General features: G+C 41.1%; 2 protein-coding genes and 1 long non-coding RNA gene across 5 annotated transcripts; 2 read left to right on the top strand and 1 right to left on the bottom strand.

Moving 5' to 3' along the window:
• Positions 1–5,793, top strand: moxd1l (monooxygenase, DBH-like 1, like). The gene is made up of 13 exons (XM_004083611.5): positions 1–522; positions 629–775; positions 1,684–1,836; positions 1,919–2,002; positions 2,084–2,239; positions 3,273–3,375; positions 3,460–3,632; positions 3,708–3,796; positions 3,924–4,020; positions 4,229–4,288; positions 4,640–4,758; positions 4,866–4,947; positions 5,100–5,793. The coding sequence occupies exons 1-13, from the start codon at positions 118–120 to the stop codon at positions 5,253–5,255; spliced, it is 1,824 nt and encodes a 607-aa protein (XP_004083659.3). The 5' UTR covers positions 1–117; the 3' UTR covers positions 5,256–5,793.
• Positions 3,027–19,893, bottom strand: LOC144990175 (uncharacterized). The gene is made up of 3 exons (XR_013654162.1): positions 19,761–19,893; positions 3,762–3,831; positions 3,027–3,146 (listed from the first exon to the last, which is right to left on the bottom strand). It is a non-coding gene; the product is annotated as an uncharacterized LOC144990175 (long non-coding RNA).
• Positions 6,140–26,820, top strand: rps6kc1 (ribosomal protein S6 kinase polypeptide 1). Of its 3 annotated transcripts, none has more exons than XM_078943068.1 (16): positions 6,140–6,341; positions 7,798–7,833; positions 8,655–8,775; positions 8,895–9,010; positions 9,093–9,186; positions 9,259–9,312; positions 9,391–9,813; positions 10,281–10,402; positions 10,520–10,615; positions 12,006–12,053; positions 12,458–12,590; positions 15,405–17,042; positions 17,747–17,836; positions 22,416–22,498; positions 23,883–23,978; positions 25,431–26,820. In XM_078943068.1, the coding sequence occupies exons 1-16, from the start codon at positions 6,240–6,242 to the stop codon at positions 25,530–25,532; spliced, it is 3,354 nt and encodes a 1,117-aa protein (XP_078799194.1). In that variant the 5' UTR covers positions 6,140–6,239; the 3' UTR covers positions 25,533–26,820. The 3 variants fall into 3 exon arrangements, with proteins under 3 accessions (XP_078799194.1, XP_011489958.1, XP_020570393.1); XM_011491656.4 differs by having other exon boundaries at positions 6,141–6,341; positions 10,281–10,405; XM_020714734.3 differs by lacking the exon at positions 6,140–6,341 and adding an exon at positions 6,365–6,473 and having other exon boundaries at positions 10,281–10,405.
• Positions 26,821–27,817: the final 997 nt, after the last annotated feature.

Raw genomic sequence — 27,817 nt, forward strand, 5'->3', positions numbered from 1 at the left:
TTACTTAAAAAACATATTAAATGCTGAACCCCCACCCTAAAAGAACTTGTAAAACTAGCCCATAAGTAGCTGGGAGCACAGACATTTGGTGAGATTGTCTGTTCCAGTGAACATTAAATGACTAAGCATTTCTTCCTGGATCACCTGAATTCATCTGGCAGGGCAGGTGTGGCACTAGAGAGGCTGGAGGGTGCTTGGGAACTCCTCGTGCATTGTGCTCAGTTTGAAGAGTTCCCCCCTCTCGGAGACATCATGTCCGCTCTGCTTCTGTTCTTTCCCATCTTGTTAGCCTGGACTGAAGGAACCTCAGCAGCTGATGATGGCATGCCTTTCATGGAGTACCTGGACCCAAACCGTTTGGTCTGCTTAAAGTGGGGCTTTGACAACCTAAAAGGTAACATTACATTTCAGCTGGCGGTCAACTCAACAGGCTGGATCAGCCTTGGCTTCAGTCCAAGCGGAGAAATGTATGGAGCAGATATTGTCATTGGAGGAGTTGGACCAAATGGGAACTACTTTAATGTAAGCTTCAATGAATTACGTGAATTACAAATGATGCTGTTTTGTCTGATCACAAGGAAATGTGGAAGTGTATGTCATCTGAGAGGGTTTTCCTTTTGTCCATCAGGATTATCACGCCAAAGAGGAAGTCATGCCTCTCCTGGATAAGGAGCAGAGCTACACTCTTCTCTCTATGATGGAAAATGATGGCCAAACCATAATGACCTTTCAAAGAGCTATTCAAAGCTGTGATGAGGAAGACTTTCATATTACCGTAAGACCTGCACAAATATTTCTTGTTTCTGAAAATGTATTTACTGTACGATTAAGTCTTTAATTTGACTGTTGTTCTAAACTACAAGTAGGACAAAAAGTTCAGTCTCTGTGGTCTGAAACAGTTTGTCTGATTTTCGTAACATGATAGCCTCTTTTTTTTCCCCTTCTTCGGTGTACAGATAAGATTTCTTTCTTTTGTTCGGGTCAAATGGTAAATGGCCTATACTTATCTAGCGCTTTTCTACCTTTGTTAAGGTGCAAAGCGCTTTTACAGTCACATGTCCCATTCACTTACACATCCACATACATATAAAATGCCCTGGACCACCAGGAACAACCGAACCTGTGCCCTTCCAACAGGAGTTACCTCTGCGCCATTGCTAACACACATTGGGGTTCATTCCAACCCAGTTGCTATGTGGTAGAGTGTCTGCCTTGAGATCTGGAAGGTTGTGAGTTCAAATCCAGGCTAACTCTTAAAATGGGACCCAATGCCTCCCAGCATTAAGAGGTTGGATTGGGGGGGGGGGGTTAAACACCAAATGGTACCTGAGCGCAGCTGTGTCTACAGCTCACTGCTGCCCCAGGGGATGGGTCAAATGCGGAGAACAAATTTAACACACCCAGGTCCGTGACAATCACTGGGACTTTAACTTTTTGAATTGGGTGTTGTTTGACACTGGAACAATGGGAGCACAATTAAGTGGAACAAAAGATTTTTTTCTCCATTTTGTGCCTGCAATACTATATATATATTGTGCAACATAACTATAAGGATCTTCACAATAACCTGAGCAGCCACTGATTCAGCTTATAGGGTCTGTTTACAAGAATCCGTTTTGTGTTCAAGTTGAGATATTTCTTTTTTTTTCTTGCTTTGTCATTGTAAAATGAGCTGTTTTACAGGCCCAACCTATTAAACTAATCTACGCCTATGGAACATCAGATGAGATCAAATACCACGGGCCTCGCAGAGGCACAAAGGAGGTGAACCTGCTCAACTATGTGCCAAGGACGTCAAACGCGAATGCAACATATCTGAGCGTTAAAGTGACCAATGTGAGAACGCCGGTTTGCACAGAAGGAACCAAAGACTAGGGAGGATATCCATTGTCTTCTAATTGACTTTTGTCTCTTGCAGGTCCCTGTCCCTTCCAACAAAACCTACTATCACTGCAAAGTGATGAAGCTTTCTGACTTGAGTACAAAGCATCACATTTACCAGGTAACTAGTTTGCTGTTTATTAGATGTGGAAAATGTCCCTGACTTTTAAACATGAGACCTTGATTTCTGTTTTCTCATCAGATTGAGCCGGAGATTGAGAATCCGGACATTGTTCACCACATGCTGTTGTACCACTGCCCCCCCACTGTGACAACACCATATGAAAATCCGTGCTATAGGGGTGACTTGGGGGACGTCTGCTTTGGAGTGGTAGCTGCATGGGGAACTGGAGGAGGGGTGAGGAAGAACGCATTTCCACTCAGCTTTTACATTGGGCAGATCTCAGGTCTTTTCAGTCTTGAAAGAGGAAACAAGCCAACAGTATTCATTGGCTGCATAAAAGAACTGGACTGAGAGAGTGTGACATCACCCATAAAAACACCTAACTTCTGTCTCTAATCAACTGATGTCAATTCAGCCGCCTTTTTTTATTTTTTTTATGCAATATGGATTCCGTGATGTTGGAGCCAGACGAAGTTAGTAAACAGTGATTGGTCCAAGATGGTCCAAGCCTTTGTTTCTATGTCAACCGCTCGCACCAATCAGGAGTGACCTTGTTGATAGTACACACCTCTACCACTGAAAGTGGGTTTGGGAGATTTGTCAAACATTCAATGTGAGACCACATACTTTTATTGAGGCACCTGATTGGCCAGTTCATAACATAAATAAATTGAACTACAGAAAAAATATCGGGAAAAAAATGTGGATTAGCAAGAACATGCTGAAAAAGGGTAGGTGAACAAGAATGGTTAATCTGACAAATATAAAGACTGAGTTACAGCGGTTTACTTCTCTATAGAAGTCTCTGGAATTTTGGTGTCTTGGAGCCAGCAAGTACTTCCTGTTTAGAACGCGAGGAGGAGGGATCACTCAGTCTAGATCTCAGATACAGTCAATGGAAGTAATACAATGCTGATATTAATTAACTTAAATTTTTTTAAACTGTTTTTTAGGATAGATGTATACACATATATAGCACCATACCATCTTCTTAGAAGGCCTATAGTGCTTTACAGTTACAGTCCCATTCACCCATACACCCACACACACACATTCACACACTGAAGGCAGCTCTGCTGCGGGTGGTGACCTGCAATCTTCCAATCAGAGGTTGAGCGCTCTACCTCTCCACCACCGCCACCTGTATGGATGAAAACACACGATAAATTGAGACTAAATGCAACATTGACTCCTTAAGAAATTTACACTGAAAGATAATTTAACTACTTTTTCCTCATCTTAAGGCTTCTCTGTTTCTGAATCTTAGGTATATGAGCTTCCTGAAAATGCTGGTATTCCTATCGGTGGTGAAAACAAGAACATTTTATATAGGCTTGAGATCCATTACAACAACCCACAACAGAAAGCAGGTAGTGCATCCTTTTGTTTTGCTTCTTCAAAGTCACAATTTATGTTTGCAAACGATTCATTATCTGTCTTCTACGACTAAACAGGCGTTATAGACAACTCAGGACTGAGACTGTACTACACAGACCAGCTGCGGCAGCATGATGTGGGTATTTTAAACACCGGTGTGCTGCCAATCCTGCCAGTGAAGTACAACATCCCTCCAAAAGCCGCTGAATTCCACACCTACGGCCTTTGTAACACCTCCTATTTTTCTCAGGTATGTGTATGGATGTAAAAGTCAAGAGAATGCGTGTTTAATTTCACAGCCCTGTTTGCTGGTTTGAACCTGCAGCTTGTTAGTCCCATGCCTGACCTTCAAGTGTTTGCCGTGCTCTTGCACACTCACTTGGCTGGAAGAAAAGTCCGAGTTGGCCACTTCAGGTAAGAAACGCATACTTCTATTACATCAGCCCCTGCTAACAGAAGGAGGAATGTAAAGTGAATTCAAGCATATTCTTGCATGTGTGCACATTGATGTTAAATGTGTTGCATTTGGTGATTTCCCCAGAAAAGGAAAGCAGATAGACTTTTTGGGTTTGAATGAAAACTACAACTTTGAAATGCAACAGACGGTAAATTTGGGAAGCATCAAGACGGTCATGGAGGTATGTTTTTACGGCAAGATGAAGCAAGAGGTGTTTTGTTAGTTCCAGCCAAACTCAAAGTAACAAAAAAAAAAGCTCTCCAATGACAAAAACAAATTAAGATTGTGTGATGTTGATGATAAGTTTACAGATTGATATTTCGCTATTTCTTTTGCTCAAAAATAGGGTTAAGATGCAACTTGTGTGAACTCTCTGGTTGTTTCCTCAGGGAGATGAAATCATTGTGGAGTGCACCTACAACACGGAAGATCGGACTGGGCCTACAAAGGTAGGTCGTCATTTAAAATACTTCTAAACCTGTTACACTACAAAATGTCATAATGACAGAAAGAATTGCACTGTTTCTCTTCTTTGTTTTTAAGTGATAGAATTAGAAACAGAAGCTAAGCTCAAGCTTTTAAGTTGTTGCACTAAATGAGAAAAAGTAATATGTTTAATTTTGAATAAAAACTGTATAATACATAGCAAAATGAAGAAATAATTTAGATAAGTGAAAGGAGAAGGGAGCACAGATTTGTCCAGAAAAGCTTTTCTATTATTGTGAAATAAAAAGAGATTCGGCTTGTTTTCTATTGTCTATCATTTGCAAATAAAATGACATGTGGTTGTTGTGTTTTAGATTGGTCTATCCACCTTTGATGAAATGTGCCTGGCCTTTCTCTACTACTACCCTGCAATCAGTGTCACTTCATGCTTGAGTCAACCAAACACAACGCTTTTGTCCCCCACAGATTACCAGTAAGACTCGATGCATGTAAACAAGGGTTGACCAGCGTTACTCCATGAATACATAAATCACAGACATTGAGTCACTCCTTTTTAATAATTCTATGTACATTTAATAGATCATCTGACCTGAACGACCATGCAGAGTATGAGGAAATGTTAAAGAACCTACCACAAATTCAGTTCATCAGTGATGCCAAAGTAAGACTCAATAGATAAATTTTTTCTGTTTCACTTTAAGATAAATTAATTTTCATTGCCATAAATTCCTTAACAGTATAATATACTAGTTTGTTTTTGTCTGTGGTTCTCAATGATAGTTTACTTTTTTTGTACGTTCTTTGTTCTTGCAGAAGAGGCCTTTGGTGTACACAAACGCCTTCATCAGAGATATGATGGAGTCTCCCACTATTAAATGTGAGCCTAAAAATGCAGCAAACGAGCTCTGCCCTTCCTGGATTGCAAACATAGGAGGAATCCTACTTTCTCTGCTCTGGATGATTGTCTAAAGGGATTACACGAGCAACGAATGCATCGACACAGCACACAAAAGTCTCTAATAGACTGGAGTAACAGTTTTTGGAGCATGTTAGAAGTTTAATGACTGGATTTTAAGAGTTACAAAATTGATTAAGCAAAAAATTGTATTGTAATCATATTCACTCCTGCACAGTTGTTGCTTTACTGTTTTAGACATAATTTTATTTAGTTTTTCTTAATGATTTTTATGTAAGAATACTTTTTTGGTTTATTGAAATGATTCAAACTTTGGCCCATTTAACCTTTAGGGATTTTTTTTTACCCTAAACTTTATTTGCAATAAGAATGGTGACAGTGTTGTACATTTTCATTTTTTTTCACAAGAAAAAAAAAGGTCAAGAAAAAATAAGAAACAAATGAGTGATTTGTAACCTGCAAAAATTGATTTTTTTTTTGTAAAACAAAGTCTCACCTGGAAAGTTTTTTTAATTAAAATTGACAGAAGTTTTTTTCAGTCTGAGTTTTAAATATCTCATTAAAAAGATCTTGATTTATCAACCCTAAAAAGGACTCTGAAACCTTGTCTTCATTTATGTATATGAAACAAAACATTAGATTTTTTATGAATTTTCAAAACAAGAAAGAAGAAAATTCATTTAATCTGCATTTTCATATAGATTATTTTGGGAAATTCACAATTTGTCAAACTATAACAACAAAAGGAAGCGAAGAAGCCCAAATGTAGTAATCCAATTAAAGAAAAAGAAAAATCATGGTTGAACAGCAACGAAGAAACCCTTACCACATATAAGGTGTGTGTAATAATAATGAGCTTTAAACATTATCTTTAGAACTTGTCAACTAATTTTCTGAATTAATGCTTGTAGTTATATGGTTGTCCTAAAGGAGTCGCTGCAGTTTCAACTTGATGGTGATCTGACCGTGGCTGTCGTCATAGAATGGATGAATGCGGCTAGCCGGGTGTTAGCTTCGGCGATGTAGTCATCCTCAGAATGATATCACAGCGGGAAAGTGGAGAACTCGCTCGGTTTTATACAGTCACGGACCCGAAGAAGCACAGAAAAGGTTATACGGTTTACAAAGTCACCGCGCGAGTGAGTAAATGGAAGGTTTGCCTCTGACAGTTAGCATGATGCTAAATTGTTGTTAGCTCGCAGGAGCTGCTTAACAGATGTGATGTTTACACCCTAACAACGGAAGTACTGGGGATGTAAAGTGCTGTTCGGGTATGGAAAACAAGCTTTAATGTAAATTAGGATTGTGTTTGTTGACATTTTAGAATGGTATGTAAAATAACCGCCTGTTTACGCAGAGAAGAGCTTGCTAGTGCTGGTATTAGGGTTTGATTTGTGTAAGAGACTCGTAACTACGTGTTGATGTGTTTACATTTTTTACACAATATTTTGAGTCTTAAAGCCTAATGGACATTATATAAGAATTTGTGGCTAAGTTAAAAGACGGTCATTTAAATCTGTATTTATTTATTTAATTTATCTATTAATTAGGTGTTTATTAGGAGGTACTTTAGGTGGAGATAGTCCTAATTTGTTCTAAAAAAAAAGTTTCAGAAGCAAAATTAGTGTCCAGCACAGATTTAATAACAAAAATGAAAACAAAAAAAGCAGTTATCCCTACTTCAATCTCAGTAACCTAAATAATGATTCATGTTAAAGGCTGCCCTGCTGCTGAAACTAAGCAGGCTAGGTTCATTGTATAATATCAACCAATACTTTGCTGTATATATAAGTAAATAAACTGACTGTCACACTTTCACATACAGAGTTTAAAACAATTCTATGTAGATAACAGGTAAACCCTGCGACAGACTGGCAGCCTGTCCAGGGCGTCCCCTGCCTTCCCCCACAAGTGGCCGGGATAGGCTCTGGCATCCCCGTGACCCCGAAAGGGAATAAACGGAATAGAAAATGAATGAATGAATAACAGGTAAACAAACCCTAGTAAACTAGTAATGTATCCAAGGTACACTGCTTTCATCCCATAAGCTCCAGGTAACCCCTTGTTCCCGCTGTGGATAAAGAAGAGATAGGCGATGCTTTACAGTGTTTTAATAGATTATTGTTTTAATCATGGATATACAATATAATTTAAAAATGCCTTTGTGACACACGGACCAAAAAAACAAAACAAGAATTATTTTTGCTCATTTGACTGAACTTAATTTTCAAAATATTTCATATTACGTAATGGATTTTAGAGAATGTGTTATCTTCTGCTGGTAAAACATATTTTATTCTCTGACCTAATGGCTTTCACTCACTCATCAGTGCATTAGCACATCAGAAAAAAACACTCCATTAGAGGTAGTTCAAGGTTATGCTGGGTTGCTTTGTCGCCCCCTAGCTGTCATCCTCCACACCCTGACAGCTGGGGATGTCCCCTTTCTAATGCCACAGATTTCCATCTTTTGCTCTCCAAGTAAGGCAGTCATTGTGACACTGGGAACTGTGTCTCCAGGCCCCACTAAGACTTGCCGTAGAAACAGACCGTTGTGAGGAGTTTTCATAACGTTATGCTCTATATTTGTCACAGATAATCTCCAGGAAAAACCCAGAAGATATCCAGGAGGTAAGATGTGTAGCAGTAGTTTGGTATTGGTTGAAACTTTAGGAGGGAATTTTCTAACTTGTGTGCTGTTTTTTATACAACACTTGGAGCGGAGTTATTTGAAATACTTTTGTGGGAATTTAGACTCTAAGTTAACATCTATGAGAAACCTTTGCATCAAACTTGTTTATTTTTTCTACATCGTATTTATCCAAAGAAAGAAGGTTAACTTCTCAAACACATTTTATGCTGTCATTTTGTTCTCTGCTTAGATTTTTTTAAAGCAAATCTCAACTGTTTATGCTGACTTTTTATGTATTTAACCGAATAAGGAAAATAACAATGCTAATTGACTTTAAATTAGCCTTAATTTAATGAATTTTGTTTGGAAAATTCCATGAAAACTGTCACATCTATGTGGAGTATTGTTTTGTTTTTTTCTGGCATTTTGAAAAGAGAAGAATTCAGTGTAGCCTGCAGTCAGAGCTAATTCAACCGGCATGATGTCAATTAACGTGTGGGTTTTGAAAGACATGCATACACATCCTTTACTAAACTGTGCTGCGGTTTAGGAGCTAAAGTGTTTACCCAGTTTTCCCTGTAATGCAGTTTTACTCCTTTATTTACTGTTTATTTTCAACATCCAGCCACAAGATTGTGATTAAAACTGCTAAAGCCACGTCCACAAAACTCAAGGACGGGTTTTTCTTCATATTTATGTTGTGCTAGTCAAACAAAGATGATGACTTTATGTGTCTCGAAACAGGAAGCTATTGATTTCTCTTGGTCTCTCTTCAGTCAACATCTTCTCTGACTTCCTTTATCTTATCTTTTCTGTGCAGATAACCGTATGGAAGAGATATAGCGATTTCCGGAAGCTTCACCAGAATCTGTGGCTTCTTCACAAAAACGTTTGTTGCCAGTCCGAGCTCTTTCCTCCATTTGCTAAAGCCAAATTATTTGGTAAGAAAAAAAAGAAGAAAAAAAAAATGTTTATTTGCTCAGTCATTGACTAATTGTCGTTCCAACTCTTCAAATGGAAAGATCACATGGGGGTTGTTTCTGTTTGTGCACGAACGTAGGTCGATTCGACGATTCCGTTGTAGAAGAAAGACGACAGTGTTCAGAGGATCTCCTGCAGTTTTCTGCTAATATTCCTGCTTTATACAACAGCCAGCATATTCAAGACTTTTTCAAGGTGCTGCTTCTATCGACACACATTTGATCACTCACAGGTGTTTGATTCCTTCATTCTTTAATTATGCTATTCTTAAAAGCAGGGAGGGGAAGTTCACGACGGATCAGAGCTTATTGGACCAGTTGAGCCTTTTTCTGACTTCCTGGCTGACCGTTTATCTGACTGTAGTTCTGACGGTAGGGCTAACCACAATATGAAAATGAGCTGCAATGTCTGAGCTGTTTATGAAGAAATTCTTTACATTTTAGTTCAAAGAGACCACAGCGCTGCGGAGGATTTAACCCTCCCATCGGGTTATGGAGGTAAATCAACTTGATATTACCATCCCTGCACATGTATGAGTACTTTTCTTAGCTGCTTTGCAATCCTTGGCTTTTCAGGTCCATCCAGCGACAGCGACCTGACCTCCCTGGCTGTCGATACAGACTCTTTAGTCGGGTTGGATGATGGCATGACCTCAGGTCACACTTCTCCAAATCAGCCACACGGGGGAGCCACTAATATTAGCAGTAGTTGCAGCCCTCGTTTGCCCTCCTTTCACGAGCGCCACACGCCATCTTCCGCCCCCGTTCCCGCTTCCTCTGCCCATCTCTCTGAGGTCACCCGGCCAGGCCAAACACCGCTCCTCCCTACCGGCCTGACAAAAGCCAGTGCAGCCAACACCAAAGATCTGAAGTCTGACTACCTTGAAAAAGCAAGTGAGCTGATCTGTTTGGCTGTGGAAAAGGAAAAGCATCAGGACTACCAGGCAGCTTTTTCATACTACCGCAGTGGAGTCGACCTGCTGCTGCAAGGAGTGCAAGGTCAGAGGGTTGTCTTACCTACAGGTCAATAATCTCCATTCCAAAAGACACACCTGGAAGTTTTTTTCTTACCACATCTTTATTTTGAAAAAGGCCTGATTTGGAATCCCAGACGATGTGCAAACTTCAGAAGGAAATTATTCCTGAAAACCGCAAAACATCACAAATATTCATATCATATTCACTATATTGAAAATAGTACATTTTGAAAAGCCACTAATTGTGAAATAACAAAGAAATGAGGATTTCTGTCTTAAGGAATCTCTCTGTTTGTCCAGAATTCCCAGAATAAAACAATGAAAAATCATGTTAATGAATATAAAAATTACCAGATGTGAGGGGATTTGGATGAACAAAAGTTTTTCACCTGTTATTTTGTAGAAATGTTCACTATCTTTCTTTTTAAAGCGGGAGTTTTTAGGTTAAGAAGGAAATCAAAATGTTTTGTCCCATTCGCCTCTTTTCAGAGGAGTCGAGCTCCGAGCGCAGAGAAGCCGTGAAGAAGAAGACGGCCGAGTATTTGATGCGCGCTGAACAAATATCCAGTCACTTTTTGAAAAGCAGCATGGGTCAAGGATCCACACAAACGGTGGTGAGGTGGAACCGCAAGCCTCATGATGCCTTTTACTTGTGTAAAATATCACAAAAATACACTCTTCTAAAAATGTCTGAGTTATAACCTTTTTTTTTTATTATTTCCCACAAGGCCTTTGGGGTTCAGTGCTGCTCTTCCAGCAGAGGAGGGCAGCAAAGTCCGTCTGATGAGCTGACAGCTTACAGGGTGCTAGGCGTTATAGATAAGGTATTATAGGAGTCTTCCAGCACATCTTTCATTTATTTTGAAGCTTACGAAGTCATAACGTTAAATTAAGAGTTGTTTTATATTTAGGTTTTATTTGAACATTGATTTTATGTCAGAATTGTCCAAATATCAACTTCCAGGTTGAGCTGACCCCCCTTTATGTAATCACAACCATCCCTGGATCGAATCCATCTTCACATTTCTCCTTTCGCCCTTTCCTTATTTGACCCTCTCTCTTATCTCTGCCTATAAAACCTGATAGATTTACTAGATGTATTGCAAGGGTTGAGTGTGTGTATGTTTAGTGTCAGTTATGACTAGCACAAGGTCAGTTTGGGTTGCCGCTCCCCTCAGCCAGCTGCCGGTGAAGCAACTTCACCACTCAGCCATGAAATGACTTGGCAAGCAGCTGAGGGAATGACACTCGACGCTGAATCTATGGTGCTCGTCCAGCAAACCCATAAAAACTCTGAGGAGAATGGTGATAACACTGCTATGTGTTGATCCACGAAGGAAGACTTGGAGCACAGATTTAGAAAATACTTCAACAAACTGCAAAAAACAACCGAAAACCTCCAGCAAAGGCGCTTTCCCCCTCTCCCTTTCACTATAAATGAGGACAGAGGGGACAGATGGAGAGAGCTTCTCACCCTGCTGCACCCCCAAAGCTCCTCTTCTCCGCCTCCCCCTTCCCTGATGTTTGTTTCTTAATTATATTAGCACCCTGGCTAGCATTGCCACTCTGTTTACCCAAAGCTTCATTCATATCCATTTAGCCCGCACCTGTTTGGTCCCAGGAAGGCTCGCACGGAGAGAACGCGCCCCGCCACACCGCGCGCACAAACAAATGTCGGGTCACACAGGCGTAATCAAGCACCCCCCTGAGACGCCAAGGTAGCAGAAGAGCAATTGAGATGTCAGGGAGAGAAGGAGGCTTGATGGAGGGAGGAAATGAAGATATTAAGAAGAAAAATGAGATTCAGAAGGAGGAGGTGAGATGCGAAAGGTGGAAGCTGAGGTTTTGGACAGTGGGGACGCTGCTGAGTACTTTTGTCGGTGTTGTGATGCATTGCACGCCGCTGCCATGACACATTTTCAAAGCGCACATATGCTGCAAAGCTGAGGAAATTAGGGAACGTTGGAACCGAATGTGTGTCTCATTTGAAAAGAGAAATAAACAACCGTTTCTCATCTTTTGTTCCAGATTTTTTAATTTGTTGTGTTTTTTTTGTATAATTTTTGTTTATTTCTACAAAAATAAATCTAAACACCTCAAGTTTTAGAATTTTATCACTCTTGTTTTTAATTTTTGAGCTTAACGAGATTTAAACCCATCAAATCCCAGAATCAACCCTCACCCAAAGAGACGATGTCCCTTTTGTGATGGCAGGTTCTGCTGGTCATGGACAAGAGAACACAGGAGACGCTCATCCTGAAAGTGAGTGTCATTTTTAGCTGATTGTTTGTGCGATTTGCTGTGCATCCTTGTGTGTGAGGAGAGCCAGGAGGTGCCGTGTGTGACCGCTGTAATTGATTCTAATGGCCCTGTCTCCGTCAGCTCCTCTGCTCTCAGGTGTGAGACGTTTGCCAGATGCCAGTGCAGCGTGTGTGGGCACAAATGACGGCACACTTATGCACACAATGTGAACTTAATGTGTGGAGCTGACGGCTCTCTTTAAGTTGATTGTAGCTTGGTGACCTGGGGGGGTGACTTTGGGCTTGTCAACTTCTTCTTGTCTTGCTGTGCTGGTTTTTTTTATTGATAAACATATGTTGTTGTTTTTTTTAATATTTTACTTGCTTACAACCTTCTTTTTCTGCCTCCCGTCTTTTCTATGTCAGGGCCTGAGGAAAAGCAGCGACTGTGGGCGACCCAGAAAGACCATCATGCCTCACTCGGTGCCCCACATGGTGAAACTAAGAAAGTTTATCATCTGTGAAGACACAATCTTTCTTCTGCTGCAGTACGCTGAAGGTAAAATCCGAGCTCTTATTGTCTTAGCCCTTAATTGAATTTTCCTAATTTATCTTTTATGATCCGGTTTTCATTCATATGTAGTTGTTAACAGTAATTAATCTTCAAACCTCCTTTTCATCATTTGAGGTTCTTCACATCCTGCCTGCTATTGTTCAAATTGAAAGCCTTGTTTTTTAGTTTTGCAAGTACAGTATATCCGGTTTGTTAACAGCTTTTTAAAGATTTAAAATCAAGTCAAACACACCTTTAAATTTCACGTTGGAATGCACCAATAACGTATTTAGCACTAAACAAAACAAGAACAAGCTCCCAACAAACCTTATCTATTTTATGTGGAGTTCAAAAAAATCTAATCTAACTAAAGTCATTGCAGGGCAACTAACTAAAGAAGACCCTTTGCTTGTTTCTGTCTGGCAATCCAGTTAAGGATCCAGTCGAGGTTTTGATCTTTTGTAACAGTTGAAGAAGGCGTCAGCATCCGAACAGCAGGTTAGGCTGATGAAGAGAATCATTTGGAGTGACTGTGAAGAGTCAGATCTCCAGAGGCTTTTCTACTCATTTCTTTTTCTTGCAGTGAGAGATTAATGACATCAGTGGGTTTGTTTGTACCGCTTATTTGCTTTTTGCAATAACCCTGTGTGACCCCTGCTCTCTGTTTCAGGGAACAGAGGTCGAGATTTCTACTTTTGAAAGAAAAAAAATGTGTCCCAAGAACTTTGAGCAAATGTCTGCACTGCAGCTAGAAGCTTCAGTGGTGTGTTTTCAGATAAAAAAGAACAAGTTGTTTAGACTTTAAAGGTGGATCTTTACAGTACAGACTGACGTGTTCAGTCATTGTGGCTGCATGGTCAAAGCAAAAGCAAATCTGAAATGTATTTTTCAGCAGTTCATACTGTATGTCGACAAACACATTTATCTAAAGAAAAGGGCAGAGATGATCTGATCAGGTGAGGCAGTGACCTGAGTGACATTGGACAGTAGAGCATGTGGAGGATTTTACTTTCTGAGCCATCCAGCTTTCCTGCTATCATTGTCATCGCTGTGAACTACATATTCATTCTCATCCCGCCAGCAGATGCTGGCTTCCTGTTACTCGCAGCTGCGTGCTGGTGTGATTACGCAAGTTTTCCTCTGCAAAAAAAACGGCTAACAGTCCTTAAAACCCTTCAAAAGGTGTGTTTTCCAGGTTTACAAAATGCTTGGAACTGCATTGATCTCCCTTTAAAACAATAAATTCTGTCTAAATATTTATTCTAAAATGATAATAATTCATTTTAGTTGAAATGCCTTTCAGGAAACTCAGTGAGTGTGAAGAATAGAAGTAACAAAAAGTATAAAGTTTGAGTATTAAAACAACGTACGATCTAAAGCAGAACAAAAAAAAAAGAGAAGATTTTTTTAAAGATGTCAGTTTGGATCTTAGATTTAAAACCACCTGGGAAGTGAGCTCATTTAAATGATAAAATAAGACAGAAAACCACAAGTTTTTCTTTTGTTAGAAGAAATTAAAGCCAAGATTTTGTTATTGCAATTATATATTTTATAATTTCAAAAATAGGCTTGATTCTTTAACACTCTAATAAAATCTCTGACATTGGTGAATTCTTGCAGTAAAGTGCTTAAAAAAAGCTTGAATTAATTTCTTTTTTAATGTCTCTAAGTACATTTATGAATCAGTTTGTTTTCAGGTCTAATTTTTTAAATTGGTTGTGTTTTACAAAAGCTATAAATCTGTTTACAAACTTCATATGCAGATGGAAAAATGATAATCTAGCAGGAGAACAAAACTTGTTCAAAAAATGTTCTTGGAGTCCCACTCCGATCATCTTTTGATCTATTTTGAAAGTGGTCCCAGTGGCCTTTTAATTATGATTATGCCGTTTTTAGACCCGTGTCATTTACTAGGACATAGTTTCTGCAGAGCGGCAGTAGTTTGTTAGAAATTCCAAACATCCTTCTGTTTGCATGCTCTCTCACTACCCCAACCTAACAGTACCGGTGCAGTTCTGATCCAGATTCCAGCTCAGACGAGGAAAACAAAAGATGTACATGGATCTATTTGTCTGCAGGTGGATGCATCAGAATGGAGCAGAGCTGGGAGATTATAGCTTCTATGTCACAACTACATGTTTTTTCTAACATTTTCGTTCATCTGCTCCCGATTCACAATATTTTGAATAAAGAAAGACTCAGAAATGCAATTTTAAGCTTAATTTTCTTTATATTTGTCCTCCGTCACCAGAAAAAATAAATATGACTTATTACTTGCTCTGCCAATGTTCATTTCATTTTTATTAATCAAAATTGTTTTGTTCGTGCAACAAAGAAGAAAAATACTGTTTGTTTTATAAGCAAGAAAAGTTTCATTGATGCTGGGCCCATCTTTTCTTTTACTATGTAATGTATGTTAAAACTCTTACTTTAAAGTTATGCATAGTTGTTGTTTGAAGGGAAATATACCAAATGTATAAAAACAGATTCAAATTGGATTGAATTTGACTTTTTGAATCGGAATCAATTGAGGATTCAACAAAAACAAAACCATTTAGTTTTTTTTAGCTTGATACATTATTACTAACTATCCAGGTAAGGCTTCAAGAGAAGGCATCCCATTTAGACTTTAGAGGGAAAACCCAAACTACACAAGATGGAACCAAAGTAGTCAGAAATGAGTTCTGGAAGAAGACATTTTCATAAACCACCCATCCACAACGGTTGAGATAGAGGACCATCACTACTTGAGTTTATGCTCTTTCTCCCTCTGCCCCGTGAACTGTACTGTTGGTAATGCTGTCTTCCTGTTATCTTCAGGGGGAAAGCTTTGGTCTCACATCACTAAATACCTTCATAAGTCCAGCCCAGATGACAGCTTTGACATCCCTTTCATCCAGAAGAGCCACACAGCCGCCGTACACTCTCCTCAACACACAATACCACGATTGGAAGTGGACTCAGGCAGCACTGATCCTGGTCCTGCTGCTGGTTCAGATTGTCATCAGAGTCAGCAAGAGGAAGGGCAGCGGCCCTTTGGGTCTCCTCTGAAAAGCTCCCTCCCTCCTGGAGTCGCTGAACCAACGTGGGCTCGCTCAGACTCTGGAGCCACGTCTGAGGAGGAGTGTACCAACAGCTATTTGACTCTTTGCAATGAGTATGAGCAGGACAAGGTAGAACCAGATGCACTGGAGGAAGAGGAAGACGATGATGACAAAAGTGAACAGGACATGCTCTCGTTGGAGGTGCCGACTGCTGCAACCACCAGGTCCTCGCAAAGCCACTCTTTAATGAGCAACGACAGCCTCTCCTCACCCGTCAGCTCGCAGGAACTCGGCTTCTTCGGCGAGTTGTCTGAGAAAAGTGTCCACGCCCCCAACAGTGAGCAGTGTCGCAGCGAAGAAAATGAGCAAAGTGACGTTTTCAGTCCTTTACGCTCCCCCGTTGCGCCTCTTTCATTGGATCAGTCCAAGCACACGCCGATGGAGTTTTTCCGCATTGACAGTAAAGACAGCGCAAGCGAAGTGACCTGCCTGGATTCAGCAGCTCCTCATAAGCAGACGCCGCCGTTTTCTACATGTGACCTGGGCTCAGACACCACAGAGAATCTTCCAGAGCTGGCTCAGGGAGTGAGGGGTCCTGCTTTGGAGTTTTGGGGGCTGGACTGTAGCGATAAAGGCTCAAACGAGTCAGTGCCTGTCATCTCGTTTAAGGAGGCCGCCGTCGAGGAGGAGGCCTGTCCACCTGACTTACTCGTAAACCTTCCAGCTGTGGGCGGGAATCAGGACTCTGCACAGGAGGAACTGAAAACCTCAGGAGTGTGTTTGGGGCTTGAAGTAACAGCTTCCCCCCAAAAGTGCATCCAGCCGGACGTTTTGCAGCTTCATAGTCAGCCTGAGGACAGAGACGATCAGCAGAAACCTTTTCTGTTCTGTGTAGACTCTGCAGTTGCTGGTTCAAGTGTTTTGTCACCTCCTTTGGAGTCACTATTGGACGACGGCTTGGTACATAGCCAGGAAGCTCCGGAAAAAGTCCATGATCCCCCTGTAGGTCAAACTGGCGACCTCCATGTTGACTCCTTCACTCCAGATACAGCGAATCAGAAACTAGAGCCATGTACCACATTAAACACTGATGTGGATCCAGACCGTAGTGGCCCAGACTCTCCCCCAGCCATGGACGGGGCGCACGCCTGTGCACCGTTTGAAAATTTGCTCGGCCTCGATGGAGAAAGATCGGAACTTCTTTCCAAGGCCGATGGCAGTGCGCACGAGAAAGACGTGTCCCGCCTGTTTGCAGAGCTGGACGAGCTTTCCCTGGCAGCATCTCAAGTTCATATTCCAGAAGAGTTTGTTCGGAGCTGGGCTGCAGAGTTGGTGATGGCTCTGAGCTGCCTGCACCAAGAGGGCATCATCTGCAAGGACCTGAACCCCAACAACATCCTTCTTGACCACCAAGGTTAGACCCATCCTCTGGGTAAAAACCTTTTTTGTGCCTGAATAAATGTGTTTCTGGGAGAAAAAAAAGAAAACGACCTTATTTGGCTATTGGAGTGTGAAAAGAAAAGGAAATCTTCTCAGGAAGTATTCATAAACTCTAGCTCTGTTAAAAAAAATGGGATAGAATTTGATTTGTTAAAGACAGAAGTCCTTTATCAATCAATCAATCACAATCTAACCTATTGATTTAGATGGAGGCTCCTCTAGAAGGAAAAGTGTTGTTTTACCATGAGGTCACTGATTCCCTCTTAACAAGTTCTTTTGTCGTCCTGCAATCATCCCTCTCTACCTCGTTATCAACAAGCATCTAATTAGCTGAGTGGCTGTTTTCGTCTCCCTGGTGGTAATTATTGTTCTAAAGGGCCCATCAACGCTGTATTGTGGTGCATCAGTCTGGCTAGTCCGGGCTAATGGCTACAGCTACCTAATGACACCATTAGTTCTAATGATGGCGTCAACGGGTAGCAGCTAAGCAAGAGTAATCGCATCGGCTGTTTGCTTGAAACGTCTGCAGAGGGATGTGGAGAGGCAGAGTGGCGTGGAAGCATTTCGGAGCTCGGGCCAACAGCCTGAAACGCTGAGTCATGCCAACAAAGTGTATTTTAGGGTGGAAGACTTCAGTGTGCACGCTTAACAAACGCTTGTTCTGTCTTCTCATCCCAGGTCATGTTCAGCTCACCTACTTCTGCAGCTGGTACGACGTGGAAGAGTCCTGTGACAAGGAGGCCGTCCCCAGCATGTTCTGTGCTCCAGGTGAGACATGGGTCGTGTTTCTTGCACTTTTATGCTTTAGATGCCGTCAACTTATTGACTGATTGTGGAGCTTAGATCCCACTTAGGTAAACTGCTCCTAAACAGGCACTTTTTAAAATTACGACTTACTTTTTGGGGCCATTTGTGGCCTTCAATGTAGTCCTTCCTGGAAACAATAACTAGAGACCCTTCTAGATGTCACATTTTAGAAGCACCGCAAAGCTTTTTAACTAGTAAAAAGTTTTTTACAATTATAGTTTCTCAAAACTCAAGAAACCCCCTCCCTTTTAACTTGAGCGCGTATAAAAAATAGATTTGACTGTAATGTTTTGTTTTTTTTAATGAAACTTGGCACCACTGAGTCTGGAGCGTGTAGTTCCGCCTTTGCCCTGCAGAGGGCGATGGTGTGCAGCCGCATGTTAGCAGTGTGCTGCGACTCTGCTTTGCTCCCAGCTGACTTGCGGCAGCTCTGGCATGCTGTTTAAAAGCTGTCTAAAACAAACTGCTACTAGACTCCAGCACCAAGCCCCTACTTAGCACTTTAGTGTGTGTGGCCGACGTGCGTGCGCGCATGCTCGGGCGTGCACGTGTATTTTTACATCAGTAGGTGGCACATTTTTGCCCAATGTTTCTGCTCCACGCTTGATGGATCTGTTTGAATTTTTTTCATTACATATCCAGGATTGAGGAGTAAAAAAATGTGCTTCAAACTCCAAAAATACAAATCTAAGAAGGTTGACTCTAAACATAAAATCTAAAATCGCCGTTTCGATTCTTCACAAGAAAAGGAAAAGGATTTGTATTCTGACTGTCAGAACATCACCATCAATGAAACCGAACCCACTGATTGTTATTTTTTTTAAGATGTCTAGGTTTTAACTAAAAGTAACAAAAATGTCATAAATTTTAGATGTCACTAAAGTACAAGAGTTAAACATATGGTTGAAAATGTAAATGGTAACTGATCTTGAAACTCATTTAAAAAAACAGAAGTGCACACTGAAACTTTTCCTTATGAACATTTGTACTTTTTTTTATTTTAAAAATCCAGTCTTAACCCCAGCGAGTTCCGTTGTAAACAAACAAAGCTGCGGCAAATTATGATTATTTTTAAGTGCCTGTTGGCTTATAATTTTTTTTAATCGGCCAGTGCCGCCTTCTTGGCCAAACAAACCTGGAAGAAGCAGGGTGAGAATTAGGCTAATACGTGCTAACAACATTTAGCCCTGGATGCAGTTCACATCTGTGCATTTGAGCTGCACGTAAAGATGTGGGAAGAACTTCAGCCTTTATTTTGTGTGGACATGACTGTAAACACAAATCCACATGATTGTTTACACGGTTCCTCAGGACTGTGCGCCACTCCGTCTATGCATGACGTAAAAGCCCGAGCAGTAGTGACCCGATCGGAATAAACTGTTTATATGCACCACGATCGGATCAACAATCGGGCAGAGTATGTAACCGCGTCATGTAAATGGCGTGTTTACATGACGCACTTTTATTCAGATCAGGCGTCACATAAAAATCACATATAAGTCGCTTCTGGGTATAAGTCACACCCCTGGCCAAACTGCCAAAACTGCAACTTAGAGTCCAAAAAAGTAGTGTAGTTGGAAATAAATTCAGGCACGAAGGGGTTAAAGCTACACTATAATTTGAAAAGACATAACAGTTGTGAACGTTGTGGATGATAAAGGAACTCCGACCGACTGGAAGGCCTCCAGAACCTGATTTGATCCCATGATGACTCTTGGATGTAATTCACATCAGCTACCAGCAGGAGGCGTCTTACGCCACCACTAAAAGAAAGTCAGCATGCACTGACCACTCAAGTCCAACACAGACAAGTCTTTTTTTTTGTTGTTGTCATTTTTGAAGTTCAATAACGATGACAAAAAGCACAATCATGAGCATCACTCACTTCGCTTGGTTTCCCTTTTTTCTTCCCGTAGAAGCGAGTGAGCGCTCCGGAGCGGAGCTGAGACGCCGTGTCTCTCCTGCCCTTGTTATGCAGAGCTGTTTATCCAGACAGGGTCAGCTCCAGCAGTGGCTTCATATCTGATGACAGATTTATGACTGTTTGCCAGAAACCAAACACAGGGGGGGGCTGCTTTAATTCCATGTGTGTGTGTGTGTGTGTGTGTGTGTGTGTGGAAGAAGAACAGCATGTTTTTAAAACACATATTCACACCCAAAATAACATGGGAGTGTACCTGGAAAATATTGTGACTGGAAAAATCATCTGTTTGTGGTTATTTATTGTGTCTTTTGTCTTCACGAATAAACATCACATGACACATTTGAATGGAAATAAGTTTTTAGGTTACTTTAAGCAGAAATAAGAACAGTTCATTGTTCTGTTGAGCCGGAAGCATTTGCAAAACTGATTGTCTTCGTCGTCTAAGAAAAGGGAAATTCAGTCCTCTTCCTCTGTGAGATAACAAGGCAGTTACGGAGACCTATTCTGCCATCCTTTCACCTGTTCGGCCACGCACGATCTCATAAAAGATAAGGTTTACTTCCTCTTCTGACGGCGAGCTGTCATCTCATTGTTTTTCCAAAAGGCTTTTCAAAGAAGGTATTATACTGTAGGCTGTACTTCTGCTTTACACTTTGGGTATTTGTTCTGAGACGTCACGGTGATGACAGACAGCCGCTCCACCTTCCCTGCAGGTCTGAGATGGTGAGCATCAAAAGAAAGAAAACGTTAAGACTTTATGAACATATTCAAATGAATATCGGTTGAATTTGAATACGTTTCTGACATAATGCTCCAAAATCTTGACTGTGCTGTTGTTCGATGGCTCTCCCCCTCATAGCTGCAAATTCAAGTGCTCTGTCGTCCTGAAGTGGTTTTCCAAACACAGACTTTTCTTTTCCTTTCCTACCTGCGCACGCTTGACTTCCCCTTTAGCGATGTTCATCGGTTACATTTTTGGGGAAGTCTGTCTGAGAGGAGAAGAGAGAAAGTTCCTTATGGCTCTCATGAGGGGTGGAGATGGACTGCGGCTAAGGTAGAAAGCTGGAGGAACTGCGTTGTTGAGGGGAAAAGGAAAGGAGAAGAGGCCACTATGTGAACCGCCTTTGTTGTTTTGGGTTATTTGTCCTCCACAACGGTCTCCAGTGTTCTCTCAGAGTGGTAGAAATGTTCCCTTTGCTGGTTTGGAGGCAGATGCCAGGTTGGTGTGGCTCTTGTCCTGTCTGCAGCGTGCACACATCATGCACTGACTGTAAGGTGTGCTCTCTTTGACCCATGCCCTCTGGATGTAGTTAATTCTCCCTTCCCAACCTCTTTTTGTCTCTCTGGTTTCCTCCCTTCCTCACTCTGACAGAGCGGTAAGTGTAGCCAGCTCCACTGTAATCTCCCTGCAGCTCCTTAGACATTAATCCATTGTGATGACATCGACCTTGCTCTGAGATGTGTGTGTGTGTGTGTGTGTGTGTGTGCGCATGTGTGTCTTGTCTCTTCCCTCCAGCCCATAACTACACAGGTATCACTAGTCCGTTCAATGACGATCTTCTCCCCTTGTCTGTCAAAACAGTGGTCCTGGGGAGCCCTGAAGACCGGCTGCTCGCTTGTGCGTTTGTGTACAAATGTGTGCATCAGACATGCAAGTCGTATCATGGACCTCTCTAACCTTGGCTGCAAGAGAGCTGCTCAGAGCCCTGGAGTTCCCAGCAGCCTCAAGGAGATGAGGGGTCTTTGTCTGATGCGCTCCCCACAGCTGAGGAGCCTGGTCTCTGGGCACACCCGGCCCTGACCCCGGGTCTCGGTCTTCTGGGTGACCAAACCCCCCCCTCCCATCCCATACCTCCCTCTGGAGAAAAGAGCTGCACATGTGGCCATCTGGCACCCGGTGGAACATATAAAAAAAAATGACCGGCGCTCTTGTTTTTCTGTCTTCCTCATGTTGGGTCTTAGTCAGGCGTGCTGTAAAGCAGAAAACTTTATTGAAAGTTGGACAAACAAACTCCCCACGAAACGCTCAAAGTTAGAGGGCTTTGTCACTGCCCCACGTCTGTCTTCAAGAAAAAAGAGTTCCATCCATTTCTGATGAGAATCCACCAAAGATTTTTATTTTATTTTTATGTTTATTATTAGAAATGTTATCAAATTCATCCGTTTGTTTGCGCTTTCACGGTCTAAACAGTCATTAGCAATGAATCAAAACAGCTAATAGAGAATCATAAGGATGTCTGAGCTGAAGGTAAACCGACCACAAAGGAAAACTCTGTCCCCAAGTGTTCCTGCTTCACATCTCTTGTGTGTGTGCTTGTGTGTGTGTGTGTGTGTGAGAGAGGGAGGGGTCAGGTCATGCAGATGGTGTGAAGTTGCAGCACAGACGGTTTCCTCAATTTAACTGCTTTTTATTATGCAAATCGCCCTTTTATGAGACACACACTTTGCGATTGTGTGTGTGAGACTTTGCTCACATTTCTGTCAGTAAAAACATTTTTGAAATAGATTTTTTAATATTTCGTTATGAAAATTAAGATATTTGGAATGTTCTGACTGGAATGATGTGATTTTTGTAATGATTAGTCGGAGCTGAGCGTCTCGTTCCTGTCTTCCTAGAGGTGGGAGGCATCAGCGAGGAGACTGAATCATGCGATTGGTGGAGTTTGGGAGCCGTCCTCTTTGAGCTCCTGACAGGCGTGGTGAGTCAAAAAAGTCCACAAATGTCTTTTATCTCTGCTGCTGAGGTGTTGTGGGATGTCTGTAGGTGTTTGGCGTTCACTTCTCTCACACTCTTTATGGTCATGCCAGCTTGTGTGTGATTGTGCGCGCGTGTCCGCCTGCGTGTGTTTGAGGCGGCTGGGGTTTTTTTTGTTGTTTTTGTTTTGGAGGGGATGTGTGAGGTGCGTCTTGGCTGCGGTCTTTTACTCTGGTTCTCGGGGACTGCCAGGGGTGTCGGTGTGACTTTCTCTCCCAGCCTGAGCTCCATCTGCCGGGTCGTGGGGGTCACCTCTCTCCGGGGCTCTTTGCTGGCTCCTGGAGCAGCTCTGAGCTCGGAGCACGCCGACCTCAGATCAGCACGAGAGGTGAAGACCTGAGCAGGTCTCCCGGCGTCGCAGCTTGGGCAGAACTCGTCTTCTAAGACGAGAAAAAAAAACAAATCTAACAGATTCAGCCTCTGTGAACTTAACCATCCATTTTTGTAAAGGTCAAAGTTCAAAAGAACTTAAACTGAGGACAAGTTTCTCTTTGTTTAACATCACACACCTTACTACCTGGGAGTTTCAAGACAAAGTCAAGGGGAAAGTCAGTCACACAGATGTCTTCTTTGATGATTACATCTCTGCATGGCCCTGGCAAGGAGAAACACACACACAGCCACACGGTGTCTCTTGATCCTTGCAGGATAAGATCTCGCCTGAAGCGGTCTTAACTGCAGCGAGGAGCGCAGCCAGAACTCCTGCAGCAGGAATCAGGGGAGGCAACAGCTCCAGCCCGCAGAAAAACACACACAGTCCCACAGTGCGAACACACAAACTGTTTACGGCTCTACTTCTCTGGCACTTTCCATTCTGCTCTCAGAGATGGGCCGCAGCAGTGTGCAGGGATTACTGTCAATTATTTCAGCCTGTTCTGTGGTTAGGAAAGCTTTTACAGGTCTGGGGTTCACTTTCTCTCCCGGTGAGTTTAACAATGTGGCTCCAGCTCCACTCCAGCACTTTGACGGGTCAAACTTTTACTCCGAAAAAAAACTGGCAGAATTTCTGCATTTGAAGCTGATTAGCCTCTGCGTCTTCCTGTAAGCCCCTTCTGTAAAAACGCAGAACAAACGAGCAAAAACAAAAATGCTTCTCTTCTTCCTGTGCTTTTCTCCCTGACAGCGGTGACATCAGCAGCCTGGTTGCTGTGATCTGTGTTGTTTCAGGTGCTCTCGCTCTTTGGTCTCCTCCTATTTTTCCAGTTCTGCTGCTCTCATGAGAACCTGAGGCTCAGTGGGTTTCACAATATTCCCTTTTTTGATTTTATTTTATTTTGATGGTTATCTCTCTCGTCTTTCGCCCCCCCCTCCTCTCATCCTCTGAAAAGTCGCTGCTGCGCTGCCATCCAGCAGGAATCGGTCGCCACACCGCTCTCAACATTCCCGAGTCTGTTTCAGAGGAGGCCAGGTCTCTGCTGGAACAGGTGGGGGTCCGCACGCTCTTGTCGGCTCTCACCAATGAATTCTGCTGCTGCTGGGGGTCGGGCATGGCTAAAAAAACCCAGATAAAGTTCTTTAACAACAAGGGAACAAAAAGGTTATGGAAAAAAGAGTTTGCTCTTACAAACACCCGTCAGATAACAAAAATAATATATTTTGTTAAGGAACTTGCAGCCCTTAAAACTTTAACACTCGCTTAAAAAACAGGCACTTTTCTATACTGTAAATCTATACATTGTTGTCTACCTGGGGTCGTAACAGTTACTTATGTCTTTGTTTACTACGTTTTAGATTCATTTTTATAAAATTATAAAATGATCAGCTTTTTATTGTCCTGCTTTTACAGATTTCCTCATTAAGAGACAATTAAAGCTATTAGCTAATTATTAATGTCAGTATTTTTAAGTCCTGTAATAGAACGTCTGTTATTCAATTATTTAAACTCAATAATTAGGCGTCATCCTTTTACTGCTAAAAATGGTTTATTTGACGTTTTTCTTAAATATATGCTTTTTAGACACAAACAAATTCCTAATTTGCAAAGGTTATAGATGTTTTTTCTTAAAGAAAGTTGTAGACCATTTCCTTATTAAATCTTGTTTTATAAAGTCTTTTAAAATATTTTCTAGCTTCTTTTGGGGATTTTTATGTATTTTATAGTTTTAAACTAATATGGTTTAAGGCACTAGAAGAAAAAAACTATCCAACACTTCTTATTATTGTATTTCTTTGTAGGTTATACCTGCTCTATATTTATTCATAGTCAAAATAAAAACTTTATTTACACAATTTAATCTCAGATTTTTGTGATTAAAGCTTTTTCACTTTAAAACTGTCATGAGTTATGATTTGATACAGATTTACTAAATTAGTTCAGTTCCCCTTTTGAAGAAAATACATTTTTATCATCTAAGACTGGGCATATATTTAAATAAATTCAAACAGATTTTGGGCCCTTGAATGCAATTATATTGAGCTGTCAGCCAAAGATTTCTTTCCTTTTTTTAACGGAGGAACTTTGTCTTTATAGAAAGAACCATTTTAATCTGCAAGAAAGAAGGGAAAAATGTCCTCCATTAAAAAAAATAGTGTTAAAATAATCAGGGTGTAGCTACAACCATACAATGTGCAACTCAACTTTATAAAACTGTTTAAAGATATTATTTCAGAGAAACACCTTTTGATGATGGAAATGTCCTCTTGATGTCTTTAGTCTGATGATCTTTAGATTAATATCGATACTAGTCTGAATTTCCTGCTTACTGCGACACAAATCCGACATGAATGAATGAAGCATTTATTCATGACTGACATGTTTGGGTTCTGGTGTCATATATCCTTAGGACCGATTGCTTCCTTTCTATGAAATATTTCCTAATATTGCCATGTTTCCTCTGATGTTCGCCTGTTGGCGTCTGCTGTTCCCTCCTTTGCAGCTGCTCCAGTACAACCCGACGGAGAGGCTTGGGGCAGGCGTTGGGGGGGTGGATGATATCAAGTCCCACCCCTTCTTTGCCTCAGTGGAATGGCCCGAATGATGCATTTGGGGAAGACTTGAAGCTAAAGTTGTGTGATTTCCCTCCACTTAAAGACCCGAATAAACAGTAAATTCAGATTCTTTTTTTTTAATGCTGAATCTCTTTATTCTAAAAGCGTTAACGGCGTTGACAAGATCTCCGATTTTTAGGGATTCGAACAAGCAGCAGTGTCCTTTTTTTATGCTTCATTGATTCTGACATAAGTTCGCACACATACACTGCAATAACTCTAACAAGTGAGTGACGGCCCATTACTGCACTGACGGCTTTGTGCTGCTCCGTCAGAAGGCGCTGCTCGCCAAACTCCATCATTGCACTCTGAGAACCCCACTCACACTGCCGCACACCCGTCACCCACCCATAAACTGAAAAGATGAAGCCCAGTTATAGCCGTTGGAAAGGTTGGGGGCAGGGTCCCCATTTTTTTTAATAGTAAAATTAAAGGGGAGGGGCTATAACAGCACTATAAATGAAGGGATGAAACAATTGATTTTAAAGTGAGAGCAGCAAATATTGACATTTTTTATTCTAAAAAAAAATATTATTGAAGCTTTTTTTATATATTTAAATCTTATACAAAAGTCCATGCTTTTATTTTTTTAAGTACACGGCATTTAGAAATGGGATTTTAGTTCTTTCTTTGCTGTTCAACCCCCCCCCCTCCCAGCTCTTAGAAAAGAAGGAGTGAGGTTATGTCTAAAATTGAGGATTCACTTGAATTATTTTTTACTATTTTCAATTGTTTGCAAGCTACGAAAACTGGAAAATATGGACACTATGCAAAACCAACAAGCAGAAAAAAAGAGTAACTTTGATATTTTGGATTATTTGTTGGCTCTGTGCTATTTACCCCTGCTTTTTTCTTCATATGACTTGATTCCTATAATAAATGCTGTTGAAAATGTACAAAATAATAAATTATTTGTGTAAATAGATTTTTTTAAGGATGTGTTGATCAAATGCAGATTTCAAAGTCCTGATTGTGTTTTTTCTGTTCTTTATCCGTCAACTAATGACATTGAACTAAAAGTTGATTTTCTAAATGCACTGACATGTTTACAATTTTATTGTTGAGATTAGATTATTGCCATTATGACTTTATGTTGGATTATGATGCTCATGTTCCTGTTGTTCTCCTCTTCGTGCATGCAAGTCTTTTATTTTTTATTTTTTTTATCTAGATCAGGATGCAGTTTTTTCCTATTGATGCTGACTCTTTTGTGTGTGTGTGTGTGGTGTGTGGTGTTTGTGCAGCCTGGAATTCAATAAACATACCTGGTTCACAACACGGAACAGCAGTGGTTCTTTTTTTCATGCTCGGAAGCAAAAACTTGTCTTTGATGATGCTCCTGGCTGACCGTCCCGGTGCTGGTTCCATGAGGCACCGGGTAAAACCCAAACCCGTGCACTGCTGCACGACAGGCCGCTGTGTCACAGCACACATTTAGGGTGTAGCAGTTTGTTTTATAACCTGCGATGCTTAAAAGCAAGCTATGAATAAAGTTGCACATGAAAAAAAGAAAAAGCTGCAATATCTCTGAATTCGTGTTCATTATTTGTTAGGTTACTATAAAAAAAGTGTTGTGCATCAAAAATATAGATTCATGTATTTTGTTTTCATGAAGTCCAATTTTAATGTTCATACTGTGCTCTAAACTTTTTTTCCCAATTAAAAAAATGATAAAACCTCGGCACCTTCATTGCTCCAAATTTGAACGTTAAATAGTCAATAATTCTGATCAAAAAACTGCAAAAGAATATTTCTGAATATATCAAATTCCTGTTGTAACATGAGAAAAATTCATCTTTAAGCGAATTTGTTATAAAAGCTCGTCTAAGTTTGTTCAGATTTTCTTGGATAAACAGCCATAAGTCAAACTTCTATTTTAAAATAAAAAGGTCATTTAGACTCTCATCTATTGTATAATTCATGCACAGGTTGGTGCTAAAGTTGAACCTTTTCTAGCTTTTCGGTTGCTACCTGAAATGGCACACAGGTATGGGGGGGGGGGGGGGGGGGGGGGCGTACAATCACATTCCCTTGTGTGAGCTTAAACGCCACGAGGTCAAGAGTCGGAGCTGATTAGTGCGCCTCGTAAGATGTGTCTGGCATCACACACACCGGGGGTGAGAGGTCCACTTCAGCTCACTTCAGAAAGCTGTCAATCTTGCTCTGTGCGGCTGTGAGGCGGTCAGCCAGCTCCCTCCAGGCTCTTCTTATGCTGTACAGAAGAAGTCATACCAATTAAACTTACACTTAATTTCTACTTTATACAACAAAATAA

The sequence above is a fragment of the Oryzias latipes genome, chromosome 24 (assembly GCF_053564925.1).
Source record: "Oryzias latipes strain Hd-rR chromosome 24, Olatipes_Hd-rR_3.1".
Classification (NCBI taxonomy): domain Eukaryota; kingdom Metazoa; phylum Chordata; class Actinopteri; order Beloniformes; family Adrianichthyidae; genus Oryzias; species Oryzias latipes.

What these genes read in the sequence shown, in the direction of transcription:
- moxd1l (XM_004083611.5), top strand. Translation starts at nt 118, where the DNA reads ATGACTAAGCATTTCTTCCTGGATCACCTGAATTCATCTGGCAGGGCA. An exon ending in CATGGGGAACTGGAGGAGGG is followed by an intron (nt 2,240 to 3,272) that starts GTGAGGAAGAAC and finishes TCTGAATCTTAG; the next exon opens with GTATATGAGCTTCCTGAAAA. An exon ending in ATCGGACTGGGCCTACAAAG is followed by an intron (nt 4,289 to 4,639) that starts GTAGGTCGTCAT and finishes GTTGTGTTTTAG; the next exon opens with ATTGGTCTATCCACCTTTGA.
- rps6kc1 (XM_011491656.4), top strand. Translation starts at nt 6,240, where the DNA reads ATGATATCACAGCGGGAAAGTGGAGAACTCGCTCGGTTTTATACAGTC. An exon ending in TGCTAAAGCCAAATTATTTG is followed by an intron (nt 8,776 to 8,894) that starts GTAAGAAAAAAA and finishes GCACGAACGTAG; the next exon opens with GTCGATTCGACGATTCCGTT. An exon ending in CAGCATGTTCTGTGCTCCAG is followed by an intron (nt 17,837 to 22,415) that starts GTGAGACATGGG and finishes CTGTCTTCCTAG; the next exon opens with AGGTGGGAGGCATCAGCGAG.